An 18,825-nucleotide genomic window follows, 5' to 3' on the forward strand; every position below is an offset into this window, starting at 1 on the left:
GGTTTAACCACTAGATCAGTCCATCTTATTGAAGCAGGGGAGAGAGAAGAGGTGGATGGGGAGAGCCCTGCACAGGTTCTCAGATGTCTCCTTTCTCCCCCCACCTCTGCTGGACTGTGGTCCCTAGCACTGCACAGGGGTGTCTAACCTGGTCCATCCCCAATACCTGGACAAGCTCCCCTTCCATCCTTAACCCCTGTGACCTGTACACCTTACAGGCTGACTATGTGGCTAGAAATAACGCTGTAGATCCTAGATCCAAAGGTGCAATTAACCCTAACCCTCACCTTCATTTGGCAAATGAGGAAACTGAGGCCCTTGTTCTCCTCATTTGACAGTGGAGGAGAGTGGAGACCAGGGAAGTTAACAGACTGGCCCACAGTAATACAAGTAGAAAGCATCAAAGGCAGAATTGGGTCCCAAGTCTTGCAGACCCAGACGACTGCCCTAAATATAGAAACAGATCCCTGCAGGGCACATATTGACTTAGAAAACCACAAATTAACATTATCCAGGTTGTATTGTATTTTCACTTGGTTAAACATCTCCCAATTACATTTTAATCTATTTCAAGCTTCTGGATTGTTTGACACGTCTGCCACTCCAAACTAGGATCCAAGGAAGGCTTCGTGCATTCTCCCACCTCCACACCTTGGCTCATTTGTTATCCCTACCAAGACTTCGGACTCCACAGCCTGGGCTTTTTCCATTGTATCTCTCACTGCCTCAGTTGATCTGCCATGCTGGATTTGGGATCGGAGACCCTGGTTTGGGATCCCATCTATATTACTTAATTTGTGACTTTGGGAGAATCACTCCATCTCTCTGTAAAATGAAGGGATTGGATTATACTAGATCTGAGCGACCTCCCTGCTCTAAACCTGTGGTCCAAAAAGTGGTCCCATTTCCGAACATTGTTATTTCAAATGTTCTTCTCTGGGGCAAGCCTGTTCACCTTCAACCTTAGTTAAGAAAAAGGGAGGTGAAGAAAATTCCCAAAGGCTGATTTTGAGGCCACCTCTGTCCTTGGAGGGGAGGGCAATGCACTGCCCAGCCAGCCCCCCCCCCCCCCGCCCAGGCTTGGCATTGGCCCCTTTAAGAAACCAAGTCAGTCGTGATGCCGCTGCTGTTTGTATTGTTAATCCCCCCAGGAGCCCAGTTTTTTTTTTTTTTTAAAGGGAAAAAGGAAAAGAAAAGAAATAAAACGGGCAGCTGTCTCTTTAAATGTGATTTCCTTCTATTGTATTTGAATCGTGATCAGGAAAAAGGAAATGAAACCAGAGACAGAGGGAGGCTGAGCAAAAAATAGACATTTCAGAGAGAAGGGGGGAGACACGCACACCCCCTCGACCCGCCCCCTCTCTGCTCCCTTCTCCTCCTCCTCCCTCTCCGCTCCCTCCCTCCTGCCCGCCCCATCACACACGCGCGCTCTGAAAGCCTGAGCCCAAGGTGTGCGGGGGACTCCGGGGCACAGGTTCGCAGCGGGAACAGGGACAGGAGCCGGAGCGGGAGCCGCAGCAGGGGCAGGAGGGAGCCCGAGCCCAGGCTGCCACAGCCGCAGCCGCAGCCGCAGCAGCAGCACAAGCAGCACAAGCAGCCGGAGCCAGGGGGAGAGGCGCAGGCGAGGCTCCCCGGGATGGAGGGTTAAGTCCCGGAGCCAGGATAGAGTGGAGCTCGCTGGGGGCCCCGGCAGGCAGGCAGGCAGGCAGGCAGAGCGAGCCCCGCACCCTGTCCCATCCTGTCCCATCCCATCCCCAGGCCCCGCACCCCGCCTGACCTCCCCCCGCCCCCTGCCCCGGGGGATTCGCCCGCGTTCGCTCTCTGTCCCTGGCGCTGCGAGGGAGCCCGTGAATGTCATTGAGGGCGGAGGGGAGAGTCAGCCGGTGAGCAGCCGCGGCAGCAGCACTGCCCGAGGAGGGGCAGAAGGAGGAGGACCAGGACCAGGACCCGAGGGGGTGCCGAGCCGCCCGCCTGGCCCTGCGCGACAAAGGAGCCCCCCCACCCCCACCCCCAGCAGCGCGCCACCCCCTTCGCCAATGTCCTCGGCCATCGAGAGGAAGAGCCTGGACCCGTCCGAGTAAGTGGCCGCTCCATACTCCAACCTTGGAGCCGTCCAGGGTGTGGGGGTGGGGGGCGCGGGCATGTATGGACGCGCTGCGCCCAGGACCTCTTGTACCCCTGGGGATGGAGAGGGAGGGGCTTGATCCAAGAGGGGCTTCTGGTGATCGCCCTCTGCGCGCCCCCATGAACTTGGCCTCCCAACGGGCTCGCCCCCCTTTCCCTGGGACTGCCCATCCCCTCCCCCACGTGGGGGACCCCTCCAGTGGGGAGGGTTAGGGGTCCTAGTCGCTTGCGTGGCCCTGCCCCTGGGGAAATGGGAACTCCCTGCGGAATGAATAGATATCCCTTGGCTGAATGGGGTGAAGGGAGCCCAGGCTGGGATTCTAACCGGGGTCCCACTGCCCCACGCGGGGCTCAGCCCGAGCCGAGCCGAAGGTCAAGAACGGACCTGACGCTCAAGTTGTACTCATTCCAGGAACGAGGAGTGCTGGGCAAACTTTGCTGTGAGCTCAGCCGGGCTTGGGCGTGCAGGTGGAAGAGGGCAAGAAGGCTCCGGGAGCTGAGGGACGGCGCCAGCCTCTCTTTCCTGCCGCTCTCCTTTTTCTCCCTCTTTCCCCTGAAAATTGTGTAATTCCGAGTGGGTCCCAAAGCTTGCTTCTTTCTTCCCTTGCCGAAGGAGGAGAGGGACTCTAGCAGCTTAGTGCTCTGAGAGGGGTGAATGGTGTTAGAAATGTCTCTGGGCTGCCCTTCTGGGCTCTCTTAGACAGTTAGAGGCTAATAGGCTATCTCTGACGTCTACAGGCATTGAGAGGCTAGAGGAGTCTTGAAAGACGTGTGTCTTCAAAGCTCCTGCTTTAAATGTTGGGTTTGTGTTGGGGGGGGTAAGAAAGAAGGGACCATTGGGGTTATCTGTGAGGGAGGAGAAAAAAGCCCTTTTTCCTTAAACTAATTTTAAAATGAATTAGCTGCCAGGTTTGGAGACTTTTTTACTCCCTTGAAGCCCACATAGGCTAATATTCTGTTGAGAGGATTCCTTACACACCACTGAAGGGGTCAGTCAATGAGAGATCCACTTGTGCTTTCTGAAGGCTTTTGTTTTCCTTTTTCATTTCTCCGAGCTGTTTGAAATAATTGGACTTTCCTGCCTGAAGTATTTCCCCCTTCAGTTTTCATGCACATTGTTTACCTGGGCCTTATCCTGAGATAGAGGATATAAAAGCCCATTGCTAGTCTCATAAAACACCGGAAGGGCTCCTAATAGAATAAGAGTATATAAATATCGCAATGCAGTTTTGAAGGTCAAGACCCAAGCTTCAAAGTAGAGAGGTTTGTGATCATTTTCTTCAAATAGATTCCCCTGGAGGGGTTGGGTAGACATGGGGGCAAATCTATACTTAGAAACAGAAATTATGTCTACTTGATGCATTTAATGGGTTGTTGACTCTTAGGAAAATCTCAAAGTATATCTTGGCACAAAAATACCCTGTAGTTGGGTTTTTTTCTTGCCATGGTCAATTCAACTCAATAAACATGTATTAAGCCCCTGCTGTGTGTAGGAGACCATGAGGAAAAACTGCAAAGCAGAATACTGTAGGTTTGTCAGTTGATACCTAATGCCACTGAGGTCAGTAAGCCCTTCATTCACTAGCCCTTTTATTAGCCAATAAATTGGGAGGGATCAGTTTCCTTAAGGATAAATATTAGATATTTGTTCTTTGGAAACTTTGTACTCTAGACAAAGATTGAAAACCTGACACCTCTGTTATGCCATTAATGTTGTTGACTTACTAACTCCATTCCCTGGATCATTCTCCTTTCTGACCCCCCCCTCCAAGGGCATTTCAGGCCAAGCCAGTTGTGTAATGGCCAGTTGATATATAATTTGTCCTGGGTGTTGTAGATCAGAATTTAAAAAAAAACAAAAAAACAAATAGAAAATCTCGATAAATAATCCAAGAAATCCAGGCTGTGTTTTTGAGTTAGAAAAGGGGCCAGCAACCATAATTGGCCACTTGCTGTGTAGAAGCCTGAAAACACTCTGGGAGCATTTAAAATATTCATTTGGGGGTGCTCCTACTTAGTCATTGCCTTGGAATTCTCACTAAACAGAACTCTGACTGTGGATAATGAGCTATTATAACACCAATTACAGTAAGAACTCTGTGAGATAGATGGCGGGATAATATCTCATCCTGTCCGAGGCTATCTTATCTTAGGCCATCTTAATACTTGCTTTTGCTTAACATTTGAAAACGTAGACCACTTTCTTCTAAGATATTTAACTCCATACTTACAGGGGATTGGGTCATTCGTGGCAACTTCCCCATGTTGCAGATAGATAAAAGCCTTCTGAGCTTGCTTGAGTTGGGTCAATTAATCAGAAGTAAGCTTCTGGAAGGGAGGGGCAGTTTTTCCATTCCATTCTGCAACCCCATCTTACAGGCTTTTTTTTTTTCCTTGACACAGGCTTTTTTTTTTTCTTTGACACTTAGGATTTCCTTGATTAAGAACTTCCAGTGATGAAACTCCCTTTTTTAAAGCAAAGGAGTACCTGCTTTCCAGTTTATAGTCCAAGAGGTTTGCCTGGGGGGTGGGCACTGAAAGATTAAATTATTTGCCCAGGATCATGCAGCCAGTACCTATGTGTCACAAGCTGTCCGACCTGAACCCAGGTCTTCCTGACTCTCTCTATCCATTGAACAAGGCTGCCTTGGACTTAGTAGACATTTAATTTAATGTGAAGGGTTTTAGGCTTTTTTTTGGCATCAAGTTGTTTTCTAGCCTTCCCTTCCCTCCCTTTCTCTCCCCACCTCTCCTTAACTATTAACACATTTAGAAATTTTTACCGTTCTGGGTAGTTGGACCGCTCAAGAGGTTGGCATTTAATATATGGCATTAATAACTGTGGGATATCCTGTCTATTCTTCCATCCACTGGACTCCACTGCCTCTCTGAAAGCAATCTAAAGGCAATTCCATTTTCATTCCAGTCAGTTGGCATCAGCTGAGCATGAATTCTTCTCTTTCATAGTTGATTGGGTGGCTGTGTCATCCACAGCCATTCAGAGAAACAGGTTTGGAAGCCCCCAAAAAAGAAGAGGTAAGAGGGAATTCTGTGTGGATGGCTGTGAAAATCAATCTATAAACATTTATTAAGTGCCTACTGTTGTGAGGCATTGTACTAAGTACTGGAGACATCTGGATGAAAACATCTGGAATATTAATCACTTTTTCAGGAAAGGGGAAGTCAAAGCCCTCATGCTAAATTACTGTCATTCACCTCTGTGGAAACAAAGAAAAACAACAGCGTTCGGCTGCCATGACTTTTTAAAACCATTTTAAGAGCTCTGTTTTTGTTTTTTTTTTTTTTTAACAAACTTAAGGTTCAGATTATGATATGCTCTTGTGACGATCTATACTGTTTACAGCTGTTTAAGGTAGCTATGTCTTTCACTGTATACTGGGTTGGCACTTTTACAATAGTATACACTCATGAGACAGAAATACATATACCCCTAAACGCATTTTATGGTTGGACAAATTGGGACACAGAATGGTTGGTCCACAAAACTGGGAGACTGAGATTAGCCTCCTTAAGTAAGTGGAAGGGAATTCACTTTGGGAATTGGGCAGTTATAAACTGAGCCTATTTTAAAAGCTTAATAGGTTTTTTAAAAATGTGATTTGGGCTCCAGAGAGGGTCCAAAGAACCCTCGTTAGCTGGGTAAAAAAAAAAATCTGTAAAGAGGTCATGTCAACAAGCATTTAAATAGACCATAGACCACATCTACTCTGTTGTCCAGTGGTACTAGGAGCCCTCCACTCTTTTATTTTCCTAGGATAGATCAATTTTGTTATAGAAGGTACTTCCATGGTGTCTGGCACATGGTAGACCCTTAGTAAATACTTGTCTATTAGCTGGCGGTATTCAGTTGAACATTTATGAAGCATTCACTAGCGGCTCAATGCTGTCCTAGGTCTCTGGGGATTCAATTAAAAACAAACAAAAAATAAGCTCTGCCATTGAGTGGGGTACAAAATGTATGTAGATCACCAAATAGAAGCTAACTTCAAGAGAGAGCAGTTTGTCTCACTTTCATCAGATTCTATACTCTGAAGATTTTGGTATGGCCTTTGTAAGGTTGAGAGGGGCTCATTAAATATGGGGAAAAGCATGTAATTAAGTACCTGCTACGTGCTAGGCACTGGAGGACTAAATGCTTTACAAATATTATCTCAGTTGGGAAGGGAGAAAGTCTAAGTGGCAATGGATGAAACCAAGAGCAATACAATTTTGAATATGAAAGCAGCCTTTCGTTATCTCATCCTCTCTCCTTTCCTTACCTACCCTTCTCTGCCCACCATATCGTTGGGGCATTTACCTATTGATGCATTTTCAAATGTTTACTCTCTTCTGTGGTTAGGTTACTCTAGGAGATCACCTCTTTTTTAGACTAGTTCGATGAAAAAAGTGCTGGATTTGAAATTGGAGAGTTTGGGTTCAAATCCCTTCTTTGACACTACCTGGGTGACAAGTTGCCCAACCTCTTGGGGCCTCAGTTTCCTCACCTGGAAAATAAGGACTTTGGACTTGGATTATCTCTAAGGCCCCTTCCCACTCTAAATCTATGATCATAGGAGTCTTGAGTGCTATCCATTTGTACCAAGCAGTGACCATGGAGGTCCCTTGTATACTTAGGGCACAATTAAGGTAGGAGATAGGATAAAGAAAGAGAGTGAGAGGGAAGGAGGAGAAGGGAAGAGTTACAGGAAAAGGAGTTTGAAAAAAGCAGGGAAGTGTGGATGGTGGGCACCATTAGAGTGCCACCAGTGTTACCAAAGGTGCTGTTTGGTCACTTTCCCAGGAATTGCTCTTGATTTAATATGTAACTCCCCCACCCCACCCCCCAAACAAAACAAAACAAACTAAAGATTCTAGATCCCACTGCCCTGCCAGTTTATCAAGAAATGTGTTTTCCAACCTTTCCTCTTGAATACTCCAATACTCAACATTTAAATAGATCTCATTAGTGGTGTAGTCAATCCAGTGTAGCTGAGATATATCCAGACTGCCCCATCCATTCCCATTAGACTCAGTTGAAAAAGGCTCTGAGGTCCTCTTGATTTGTCCTTGGGTGGAATTCTGCTCATCCTGGAAATAGTTCCCATGCCAGGCAGACCAATCAGCCACTGCTGGTTTCAGAGGGGCAGAGTAAGTTTGCTGTTCATACTATGCCCAAATGGCTATAAAACTGTGCATACCCTTTGATCCAGCAAGACCACTTCTAGGTCTGTATCCCAAAGACATGATAAAAAAGGGAAAAGGACCCGCGTGTACAAAAATATTTATAGCAGCTCTATATGTGGTGGCAAAGAATTGGAAATTAAGGGGATGCCCATCAATTGGGGAATGGCTGAACAAGTTGTGGTATATGAATGTAATGGAATACTGTAGTACTATAAGAAATGATGAGCAGGCAGATTTCAGAAAAACCTGGAACTGATGTTGAGTGAAGTGAGCAGAACCAGAGAACGTTGTACGTAGTAACAGCAACATTGTTTGATGATCAACTATGAAAGACTTAGCTCTTCTCAGCTATACAAGGATCCAAGACAGTTCTATAAGACTTATAATGGGAAATGCTATTCACATCCAGAGAAAGAACTATGGAGTCTGAATGCAGATCAAAGCATATTATTTTGACTTTTTGTTTTTTTGTTTTTTCTTTTTCATGTTTTTTCCCTTTTGTTCTGATTCTTCTTTCACATCATGACTAATGTGGAAATATGTTTAACATGATTGTACGTGTATAACCTACACCAGATTGCTTGCTGTCTTGGGGTTGGAGGAGAGAAAAAATTTGGAACTCAAAATCTTACAAAAATTAATGTTGAAAAAACAGAATACTATCAAGTGCAAAAAAAGGAAGAATATGAACTAGTTCAAAATGTTATAAAATTGTGTGTGTGTGTGTGTGTGTGTGTGTGTGTGTGTGTAATTGGAATTTTTCTTTAAAGAATTGAATTGAGAGTTCCAACTACCAAAAAACTATGTGAAGTTTCATTTGCAAAAGCAAAATGGTGCATCTGAAACATCTTTTACCTGACTTGATGATAATAATGTCAATTGCTCAGAAGATAAAGGTCACAAAAAGAACTATCACTCTGGATCTATTGAAGTTTTTAGTTTATATGGGTCCTGGTCAAATCTCATGGCCAGATGGTTTGCCTAAACCACTATTACCCTCAACCATGTTTCACTGTGAAATTATTTTCTGATTATTATTCATCCATATTATTCATACATTCATTCATTTATGTTTCATTAGAAGAGTTTTACTTTTTAGTTAGCTTTTGACTAAGCTTTTAAGAGTCAACTAATTCATGATGAATTGTTCTCTGTAAACTCTATTACTCACCTGATTTCTTTTCATTTGTTTGAATATATTCAAATCTGTATCGTCTGCTATTCCTCCATGCATGACCAGAATTTTTTTTATCAGAGTACCAATTGGAATCCAGGCATAAACATCTTCTAGAGAATGCAGAATTTTTGCACCGTGTTGCTAGAAATAAGCAGTTTGAGTATGTTTAAAAAAAAAGTATGCTGTTCAGAAATCACACTCATCCTTTCTAGGGAGCCAGTGGACGAAGTGCTACAGATCCCGCCATCCCTGCTGACATGTGGTGGCTGCCAGCAAAACATAGGGGACCGATACTTCTTAAAGGCCATCGATCAGTACTGGCATGAGGACTGCCTCAGCTGTGACCTTTGCGGGTGCCGCCTGGGGGAAGTGGGGCGTCGCTTGTACTACAAGCTGGGCCGGAAACTCTGCAGGAGAGACTATCTCAGGTAGGGCTCTGTGGCCCGGGAATCAATTCTTCTTTTTTTTCCTCCTCCTCCTTCTCCTCCTTCTCCTCTTCTTCTTCTTCCCCATCTCCTCCTCCTCCCCCTCAGATTCCCCCAGTGAGCAGCCAGGGCCTTCAGTGAACCTGTGTCTCCTGGTACCTTTCTCTAGCATCCAATCACCTGGATTCTTTTGTGTGCTAATGATAAAGTCCATCTGCACAGTCTGATCCCCAAAAGTCAAATACAAGAAGAAGGCTTAAAAATGCTTTATGTAGGGAGCAGCTAGGTGGCACAGTGGATAGAGGACTGGCCCAAATCCAGCCTCTGACACATAACACTTACTATCTGTGTGACCTTAGGCAAGTCACTTAATCCCACTGCCTAACCAAAACAAAACAAAACAAAACAAAACTAAAAAAAATGCTTCATGTTAGGTAGCGTGTTGATGTCACAAAAGTTCGTTTCGCTTGACAGATCTCTTCCTTCTGACCCTCAGGAGGCTGGCACAAGGGAGGCAGATAGAACAGTAAACTTGCAGTAACAGAGACGTGGGTTCAAATCCCACTTCAACCACTTGTGGCTATGGCAAGTCTCTGAGCCTAAGTTTACTCATCTGTAAAATGAGGCTGATAGTAACTGGCACTTCTGTGTCTCAAATGAGGTAATATATGTACAGTGCTTTGCAAACCTTAAAGATCTATATAAATGTCCCTGATGGTGCTGATACCATAGGGGAATAATGTTAGTATCATAAGTTTAGAGATAGAAGGTATCTTCAGAGTCCGTGAATTTAGACGGAAATAAAACAAACCACCTTTCTTTTCACTAACCTTTAGGTTTCCTTTGTAGTCCTCTGCATTTTAGGGCCCTGGGTTGGGTTTCTTTGCTTGTTTGTTTTTTAAAAGAAAGACATTCTGAAAAGGCTTTACCAGACTGCTGTAAGGGGTCCCACCGGTCTGTCCCCTCCCCCGCCAAAGGTTAAAAAGCCCTGCTCTAACTGGAGGGCACCTTTGAGGTCCTCTAATTCAACTTCTTCATTTTGCACTGAGACTGAAACCCAATGGGAGGAAAATGACCTATCCAACATCAAGGATTCATACAGGGCCATCTGCCTCCAAACCCGGTTTTCTTGATACTATACCCTCCCTCTTTTATGAATATAGAAACAAAAGCAATGAAGAGTGAAATAATTAAGTCTCTATCACCCAGTGGGAGTGGAGCTCAGGTGGTTTGGGGCCCTTATGGTCTCATGGTGCTTTGGGCCGGAGAGGCGACCACACATTTCTCCGACAGCGTTTGCTGGTTTAGCACCTCTTGGTAGGGATTCCCGATTTTCTAGCTTACAACCTGCTCCAAAGGGCGCTCTGTGTCCTCTGCTGTTGGTTCTGGTCAAGTGTGTGTTGATATTGCCATCTCCCCAGGGCAGAGGAGCCATGAGAAGACAACCGTAGGTAAGCCTGCCTAACCAGGGAAAACACCATTGACATCCAGTAACCTTGGCTGCTAGAGGTGGCATTCCTCCCAAGTTCTCAAAGTATTTTCCATTTAGAAAATCAGAATAAGTTGGATGGGGGAAATTACTTATCTTTTAATCCAGAAATTACTAATACATACTTCTCTTTCCGGTCCCCTGATGAAGTCCTGGTACATTAGGGGGTCAGTTATTTAATAGGGGTCACAAAGAAACTGAACAACTAAACAGCAGCAAAATATTTACTAGGACTACAATACAATCCAGCAAACATTTGTTTTGGAAAAGCAGGTCTTTGTTGATCTGTTTTGCTTTTATATATGGCATTTCAACAGTCACAGTGCCATTTCTAAGCTTAAATAGCTTTGTAAAGGCATTAGGACTTTTGGGACACCCTGAATTTCCCAAGGTGTCTCCTATATTCTTCCCCTTCCAAAGAACCATCCCTTATGAGAAAGAATGAAAAACAGGAGGAAAAAACAGTGCAATAAAATTAACCAATATGTGAAAAAGCCTGATATTATCTGCAGTGTTCTACAACCATAGTCCTCCATTCTGCACAGAAGGCACAGGGGGAGGGGGGGCCAGGGGGAGGAGCCTTCTCTTATCTCATCTCTGGGGCCAAGCCTGGTCATTGGGATTTCTCTGCATTCACTTTCTGTTCGTTTTGTTCTTGTTCTTTCCGTCGACGGTGTTGAAGTCAGGGTTCTTACCCTTTTTGTGTTGTGGATTCCTTTGGCATTCTGGGGAGACCTACGGACTCCTCAGAATCCTCTTTTCTTTTCTTTTTCTTTTTTTTTGAGGTGATAGGGGTTAAGTGACTTGCCCAGGGTCACACAGCCAGTAAAGAATCCTGTTTTTAAATATATGTTGAAAAAAAAAAAAACCAACAAATGACTACAAAGGAAGCCAAAAGTTAATGAAAATAAAGATGTTATTTTTTCCCGTTCAGGTTTATCGACCTCCTGAAATCTGTCCATAGACCCACTGGGGTCCATGTACCCCAAGTTAAGAACCATTGTTTCTTCTTCCCCAGTCAGCTAGGTGGAGCAGTTGTTTAAAAATACCTGAGTTTAAATCCTGCCTCAGATACTCACTAGCTGGGTGACCCTGGACCGATTGCTTGCTCTCTTTCAGCCTTAGTTTTTTATCTGTAAATTGGGGACAATAATAGCATCTACTTCACAAGGGTGTTGTGAGTGTCAGTTGAGAAAACAAATGCAAAGCACTTTGTAAACCTTAAAACTCTATATAAATGCTGTCATTATTATTATTATTATTATTATCATTTCATTTTCCTGGTTCTGTTTACTTCTCCTTGCATCAATTCATATAAGTTTTCCCATGCTTCTCCATATTCACCAACAATCATTTATTAAGCCCCTACTATGTATGTGCAAAGTACTTGGGGAAGTAATTTATAGGTAAAATAAAAAGTAAACACTACTCTACATAAGCTCACATCCCATTAGGGGTGAGGTCCTAAATACCCTATAGCCAGTTTGACAGGTCATTGATGGAAGTAAAAATGGAAATCATTCCGATTGGGATCCCTGATTCCATTTCTGTTCAGTTGTCTGGATCTTAAGTGATTCTTATAGAGGGAGGTTAGAAAGTCCAATTCCCCCACTCCCACCTCTGGTTCTATGATTTTATATCATTCTCTAAAATAAACCCAGTGCTGTTCATGTTATGAGGTTTCTCATTTTCCGTTTTGAAAAATGAGAGGAAAAACAGGCTATGAGATCCCAAAGTTAATTAACTCGTGTCTCAGTGACATGAAATAGTTTCTCCCCCACTATTTTCCCAGGTAACACGTTAATTAACTATGTGTTAGTTCAGGCTTTTCTAGCCATCATTTAATATTTAAATTATCATCATTAAAATGAGCAACTGAGAGCTTTAGCAGAGCCATTGCTTGACAGAGGCAAGAGAAACTATTTAATTTTCCTTCTGAGATGATAATAGACCCATAGACTGTTGAGCTTGGGTTTTGCTTTATGGGCCCAGCAGGGGGTTTGGTTAAAGGAAACATCTAGAAAATGACAAAATGATCACTTGGAAATAACCTCAGCCATCGTTTCCTTTAGGATGGACGTTCTGAACCCGGAGAGATTTCAAAGGGTTCGTGAACTTGGACAGGAAAAAGAAAACTATATCTTTATCTTTACTAACTTCTAACTCAAACTTAGCATTGAAGATTTTTTTTTAAGAAATCTTTCATTCTGAGAAGGGGTCTGTAGGCTTCTCCAGACTGCCAAAGGGGTTTCAACACACAAAAAGTTAAGAGTCTTTGCCGTAGAGGAACCCCGTCCCTGAAACAATGCTAATTTGCAGCAGTATCTAGACGAGTGGAGGCAGTGTGGTACGTTGGAAAGAATCCTGGCTCTGGAGTCAAAAGACCTGTGTTTAAATCCTACCTTTTAAACTTACTACCTTTGTGACCTTGGGCAAGTCACTTTCTCTCTGGGCCTCAGTTTCCCCACCTGTAAAATAATTGAGTTGGATTAGAGGTCCCTTCCACATTTCAGTGTATGAGCCCTTCACTTCTCTTCCTTAGGCCTAAGTTTTCCTCGTCTGTCAAATGAGGAGGGTAGATTACGTGGCCTCCTAAGTCCCTCTCATCTCTAGATCTAGGCTCCTATAAACTCTTCTTCATGTGAAACATCCACTGGAATTGCAGGCAGAACTTTAGGAATGGCTCCAGCAGCCACCATGGCCTGTACTCACTGCTTACCATGGTTTTCCCTTCCTAATACCAATTGAGCCCAGTCCCGGGGGAGAGAGAGAGACCAGAGCAGCTACCCTTCTTCACACCCCCTCCCCAGGTCGACTTCTTATCAGGCACTTAGTAAAGTGTTTTGGGATGAATGAATGAATGAATGAATGAATGAATGAATGAATGGACAATGGAACTCTCGATGCCAGAGGCCAACTCTCGTTTCAAGTTTTCTGGAGCTGGCACAAAGTTATCTGGTTATTGTTACCTGTTGAAATCTACCCCTAAGCTTCCTGAGTAACTCTTGGCTTCCCCTCAAGTGTTTGAGGCTCCAGTCACACGGGGACAGCTGTGTCCGTTGGGCCATCACTGCGGCCCAAGCTAGATGGCTTGAGATGTCCAGCAGAGCCTCCTTCCATTCTTGGCATTGGGACTAAGGCGAGCCAGTTCCTTCTGCTGTCAAATTGGCACGATTCTTCTCCCCAGATCAGCACAGTTGCTGTGAAATGGTTTTCCCGTTGCCCTGGGAGGGCTCCTAATGAACACTGGGGTGCAGAGGCCAACCCGAGGGGGGACTGGTCCAGAACAATGAGGCCTTTGCTAAACAACGTGCCCCATGGATTTTGTTTATTTTTGCCAGGATGCTTTCAGGATCCTGTAAACTACTGACCATCCCTCTGTCCAACTTACCCTTTCACCCCTTAGAGTCATAAAATTAGCCCCCTGCTCACAAGAACACATAGAGATAGAGATATAGACATGCACAAGTGTATGTATGTGTATATGTATCTATATAAACACACCTATATCTGTATGTGTATATATACACATGTATGTGCACATGGATGTATAGAGGTATGTGCATACATGTACATCTATGTATACAAGTGTGTGTATATATGAGCACCTGCTCATGTGTGTACATGTGTTTGGAAAGTACACAGTATACATTACAACTATGTGCACATATATGGATGTACACATGTACCTGTATAGCATAACAACAATAAGAGAATAAGACCACCATTTCTAGGCCCATCCGGTTGACCACATTGCTATTACCCTAAACATCTGCATGCCAAGCCTCTTGGGCACATACCTCTTTGTCCTCTCCCATCTCTGGACCTAGAAACAGTAATCAAATCTATGCTACCATTTCTAGAAAGGACCCATGGATCATTTGCTCTGTGACTTCATTCGCCATCCCCGTGGCTCCTCTGACCAAAACACCTTTCACTGGCCACCACCCTTCATATGTGTAGTCTTCTCCTACATAAGCTCCTTGAGGGCAGGAACTGCTTCACTTCTTGTGTTTGGGCAGCTATCACTTCCTACAGTGCCTAAAACTTAGTAAGCGCTTCATAATTTTTTTCATTCTAATGATTAATATCCATATATATGTATGTGCATGTGTATGTGTATATATGTGCATGTATATATGTATACATATATACACACACATACATATATGGAAAAAGCAGAAATAGCACAGGGAAAAGGGGGGGGGTATTTCACAAAACCCCACAGCTTCAGAGACAAAAGGGTCCATCTGGTCCAACCCATACCTGTAAAAGAATTCTCTAAATATACCAAACACATTGTCATCCTACTTTTATGTCCAGTCAACAAGCATTTGTTAGAAGACCTCCATGAAATACTGGCTCCCTCCTGGAGGCTGCCAATTCCATTTTTGTTCCAGACAACAAGCTTACATTTGACTCTTGGTAATCTCCAACCCGTCCCTGCTCTGCGCTTTGAGCTTAAACAGAACCAGTTAGATCCCTCTTCCATATGACAATCCTTCAGATACTTAAATGTAGCTTGCCTTCTCTCTCCCCCTACCCCCACTTCTACTCAAGTCTTCTCTTGGTCCACGCTAAACCTCCCTAGTTCATATGGTATGAATTCAAGGCCCTTCTCTGGGCACTTTTCAGCTTATTCATGTCCTTCCTAAAATGGAGTGCCCAGAGGGACAATGGAGCTAATTTTATTCACCTGTAAGTTGAACCTCTCAACGAAGCCTTATTAAAAGTCATTCAGCAAGATAGTGATGGAGTTGGGGACACAACTAAGATTTCTTGATTAAAAAACCAATATAGGTCAGGTCCCATGGCAATGAATTCCAAAGAACCTCTTGGATTCTCTGCTCTCATGGAATAGATTAGTGACACTTTGGAAAAAAACAGATTGCCAAATGTTAAAACTAGGGAGCACTTATTTGCTTAACCAGAACATCTTTGTTTTACAAAGAGATTCATCACAGAGGAAGAGTCAATTGGTGAACTCGTCCAAGATCTATAAACCTGGTAGAATGTAAGCTCCTTGAAGGCGGCACTGTTTTTGTTTTTGTATCACCAATTACGCAGTCAAGTCATGTCAAGAGGAGTCAACAAGACTTTGTTAGGAGCTGACTATGTGCCGGGCATTGTGCTAAGTGCTACAGATACAAAGAAAGGCAAAGAGCTCACGGTCTAATGGCGGCCTTGAACCTAGGAGCCACACGAGTAAAAGTTGAATTGGAATTATGATTAGATTTATAAAAGAATTGGTTTACATACATCTGCTCCTTGTGAGCAGAGACTATCATTTGCTGTTCAGTTGTGTCTGACTCTTTGTGACCCCATTCAGGGTTTTCTTGGCAAGGATACTGGAGTGGTTTGCCATTTCCTTCTCCAGTTCATTTTACAGATGAGGAAACTGAGGCAAACAGGGTTGAAGTGACCTGCCTACGATCACAGAGCTAGTAAGTGTGTGAGGCTGGATTTGAACTAATAAAAATGAGTCTGCCTGGGCAGCCAGGTGGCGCAGTGGAGAGAGCACTGGCCCTGGAGTCAGGAGGACCTGAGTTCAAATCTGGCCTCAGATACTTGACACTAGTTGTGTGACCCTAGGCAAGTCACTTGACCTCAATTGCCAAAGAAAAAAAAAAGAAGATGAGTCTTCCTGACTCCAGGCCCAGTGCTCTATTCACGGTGCCACCTAACTGCCCCTGGCACATATTAGGCACTTAATAAATGCTTATTGACTTGACTGCATGGTTACCAGGATGTGGTTGAAAGGAGTATTGGGTTCAAATCCTGGTACTACTGCTTTCTACCTTTGTGATCTTAGGCTTCTGGTTGTTTAACTTATGTGTCTCAGTTTTCTCATCTATAAAATGGGAGGAATATAATAGACGACCTCTGAGTTTTCTTCCAGCTCTCCGTCCTATTGTATAAAGTGAGTCAAATCCAAATTGGAATTTTGTTACACTGTCTTGAAATAAATGACGCTTTCATCACGGTGGAACTTGACCTGCAGATAGTATAGCTTCATTTAAATGTCCAAGGAGATATTTCCACTGGAACTTCCTGGCAAGGAGGAGTGGATATTAGATCTCCCAATCTTCCCCATCATTTGGAAAGCGGATGTTTTTTCCACATTTCTGTCTAAACAAACCTGATTAACTGGAGCTGGTTTTTTCTCTTGAATTTCTTTTTATTCCCCACCAGAATTAGGTGATTCTCACACTGAGTTCAGTGATTTGTGAAATGACCCAAGGCCAATCTTACCCTCTGATAAAATACAATCTTAGACGTCCTTCCGCACCAACTCCTACCTAAAATTATTTCCTCTACCCACTACTGCAGGTTAGATATTTATTCCTTTGGGTTGAACATTTCTCTCTTTTTCTAATGCAAACACCCCTGAATGAGTGATGGTGGAAATGCTTATGTTTCTATAGCTCTTTAAGGTTTACATTCCTTCATTTGATCTGTAACAACCTGTTTATTGTTCCCACTTTACATATAAGGAGATTCAGGCTTACAACAATTCCTAAGTGTCAGGGGCCACATTTAGACCAGCTCTCTCCTTACTCCCAAGTTCTACCCCCTTTTCCCACTGCATCAAGCTGCCTCTCTCTCTCTAGTTAGCATATTACATCTCTGACATCTTAGTATGAACCAAAAATCCACCAATCACTTCCTGAGATTCCAAAATGAAAACTCCCAGGAATACTATAGTCAAATTCCAGAGCTCCCAGGTCAAGAAGAAAATACTGCAAGCAGCCATCCTAGTATGAACCAGCATAGCGAATGTTTTCCTCCAGGGTGGAGAGGCCTGGGATGGTATATGAGGATGCTCCCTGGGTAACAGAGAGCTAAAGGGTAGAGGAGACAGAGGGCTCCGTACCAATTTCCTAGAGTCCCTAATTTTGTTACAATGACCCTGCGTGGAGGAAAGGTAACTTCCATATTTCTAAGAAAAATCAGCCGCCCTTGGGAAGTTCTTCAGAATGACTAGCCCAATGGGATTCTCCCACTCTGCTCTGAGAAGATTGTCCTAACCCATCCCCATGCCTTTATTATCCTAAGGTTTCTTCTGCCTCCTTAACACTTTGTTATTATGTGGGCTCTTCCCTCTTTCCCCCAGGCTTTTTGGCCAAGACGGCCTCTGCGCTTCCTGTGACAAGCGGATCCGGGCCTATGAGATGACCATGCGTGTGAAGGAGAAAGTGTACCACCTGGAGTGTTTCAAATGTGCGGCCTGTCAGAAGCACTTTTGCGTCGGCGACAGGTATCTCCTCATCAACTCTGACATAGTGTGCGAACAGGACATCTATGAATGGACTAAAATCAATGGCATGATCTAGGCAAGAGGCCAGAGTCTCTGGGCGGTGCTTTGCTGATGGCACAAACTAATAGTCTCGATAGGAAGGGGACGGGGAGGGGGGCTGCTGAGCTATGCACTCTGGGTAATAGGGGTGGGGTGGGGTAATTTCTTTAGGGATGAAACCATAGGCCCTTATCAGGCAGCCCAGCATAGCATCAGAGTGAGCTGCACGGGAGCAAGGAAAGCAGATTTAAACATGCTGACTCTTAGAGAGAATTTCTAGCAGAAGGCTACCGGTAATAACTGACATTATTAGCTGAGGTGTGGGGAGGTTGGGTGGTGGGCAAATAATGGGATCTCATACCTGCAGATAGTGAGTTATCCGTATAAAAAGTTGTCCTGACTTTGACACTTGCAAATGAGAAACGTGCAATTGGTTGATTATGTTTCTTCCCTGGGGCTTTTCCAGTAACCCTGTTTAGATCCCTGTTCATCACACTAGGGGAGGACGAAGGAAGAAAGAGTGGCCGTCCCTTTTCTTGGCCATTTTCCCAAGGCCTTAAGCTTTGGACATATGGGAAACACGTTTGCATGGGGACATGTTTCAGTTGGGAATGTTCATTGCAACTTTTAACCACAACCCTTCCCTAAAGATAGATAAAATGCTGGTGAACCACTGTTTTTAGACACCTCTGTTCAAGGTGACGGATTTCACAGATTGTTTCTATACAAATGTAAATCTAAGCAGAGTTGTTCAACTATTTTATTATCTTAGATTATATCAATAAAGTATTTGTTGTGTGTAGTAAAACCCTGCAGATTTAATAAAAATGACAGACTGAGACGCTGTGTCGTTTCTTTAGACGATATCTTAGTTTGAAGTAACAGTTCAATTCCATGGCATTTATTAGCTGAACCCGGGTCTTTCTAGGTTGTCACGCCACAGCTACTTCTCACAAAATCCTTTCCACATTGCAACTTTCCCCATTGCATTTTTGATATATGGCAGATCAGCGTAAGTAAGTAGATGGGAATTTTGGGGGGAGTTTTGCAGAAGATGTGGACAACACACAAAGGCCAGCAGACAACACAAAAAGTTTAGAAATTCAGAAATGCATAAAATCTATGTATA

At 44.0% G+C, this 18,825-nt stretch overlaps 1 protein-coding gene across 1 annotated transcript; it reads left to right on the top strand.

Moving 5' to 3' along the window:
* The first annotated feature begins 1,515 nt into the window (after positions 1-1,515).
* LMO2 (LIM domain only 2) lies at positions 1,516-18,535 on the top strand. Its single transcript, XM_027837852.1, has 3 exons — positions 1,516-2,077; positions 8,698-8,913; positions 17,514-18,535. Exons 1-3 carry the CDS (start codon positions 2,037-2,039, stop codon positions 17,731-17,733), a joined length of 477 nt encoding a protein of 158 aa, XP_027693653.1. The 5' UTR covers positions 1,516-2,036; the 3' UTR covers positions 17,734-18,535.
* The last annotated feature ends 290 nt before the right edge of the window (positions 18,536-18,825 follow it).

Source organism: Vombatus ursinus, unplaced genomic scaffold (genome assembly GCF_900497805.2).
Source record: "Vombatus ursinus unplaced genomic scaffold, bare-nosed wombat genome assembly UNPS02014822.1, whole genome shotgun sequence".
NCBI classification, from domain to species: Eukaryota; Metazoa; Chordata; class Mammalia; order Diprotodontia; family Vombatidae; genus Vombatus; species Vombatus ursinus.

Coding starts and splice junctions, on each gene's coding strand:
- LMO2 (XM_027837852.1), top strand. CDS start 2,037: ATGTCCTCGGCCATCGAGAGGAAGAGCCTGGACCCGTCCGA. Junction 2,078..8,697: donor AAGAGCCTGGACCCGTCCGA/GTAAGTGGCCGC, acceptor CATCCTTTCTAG/GGAGCCAGTGGACGAAGTGC. Junction 8,914..17,513: donor TGCAGGAGAGACTATCTCAG/GTAGGGCTCTGT, acceptor TCTTTCCCCCAG/GCTTTTTGGCCAAGACGGCC.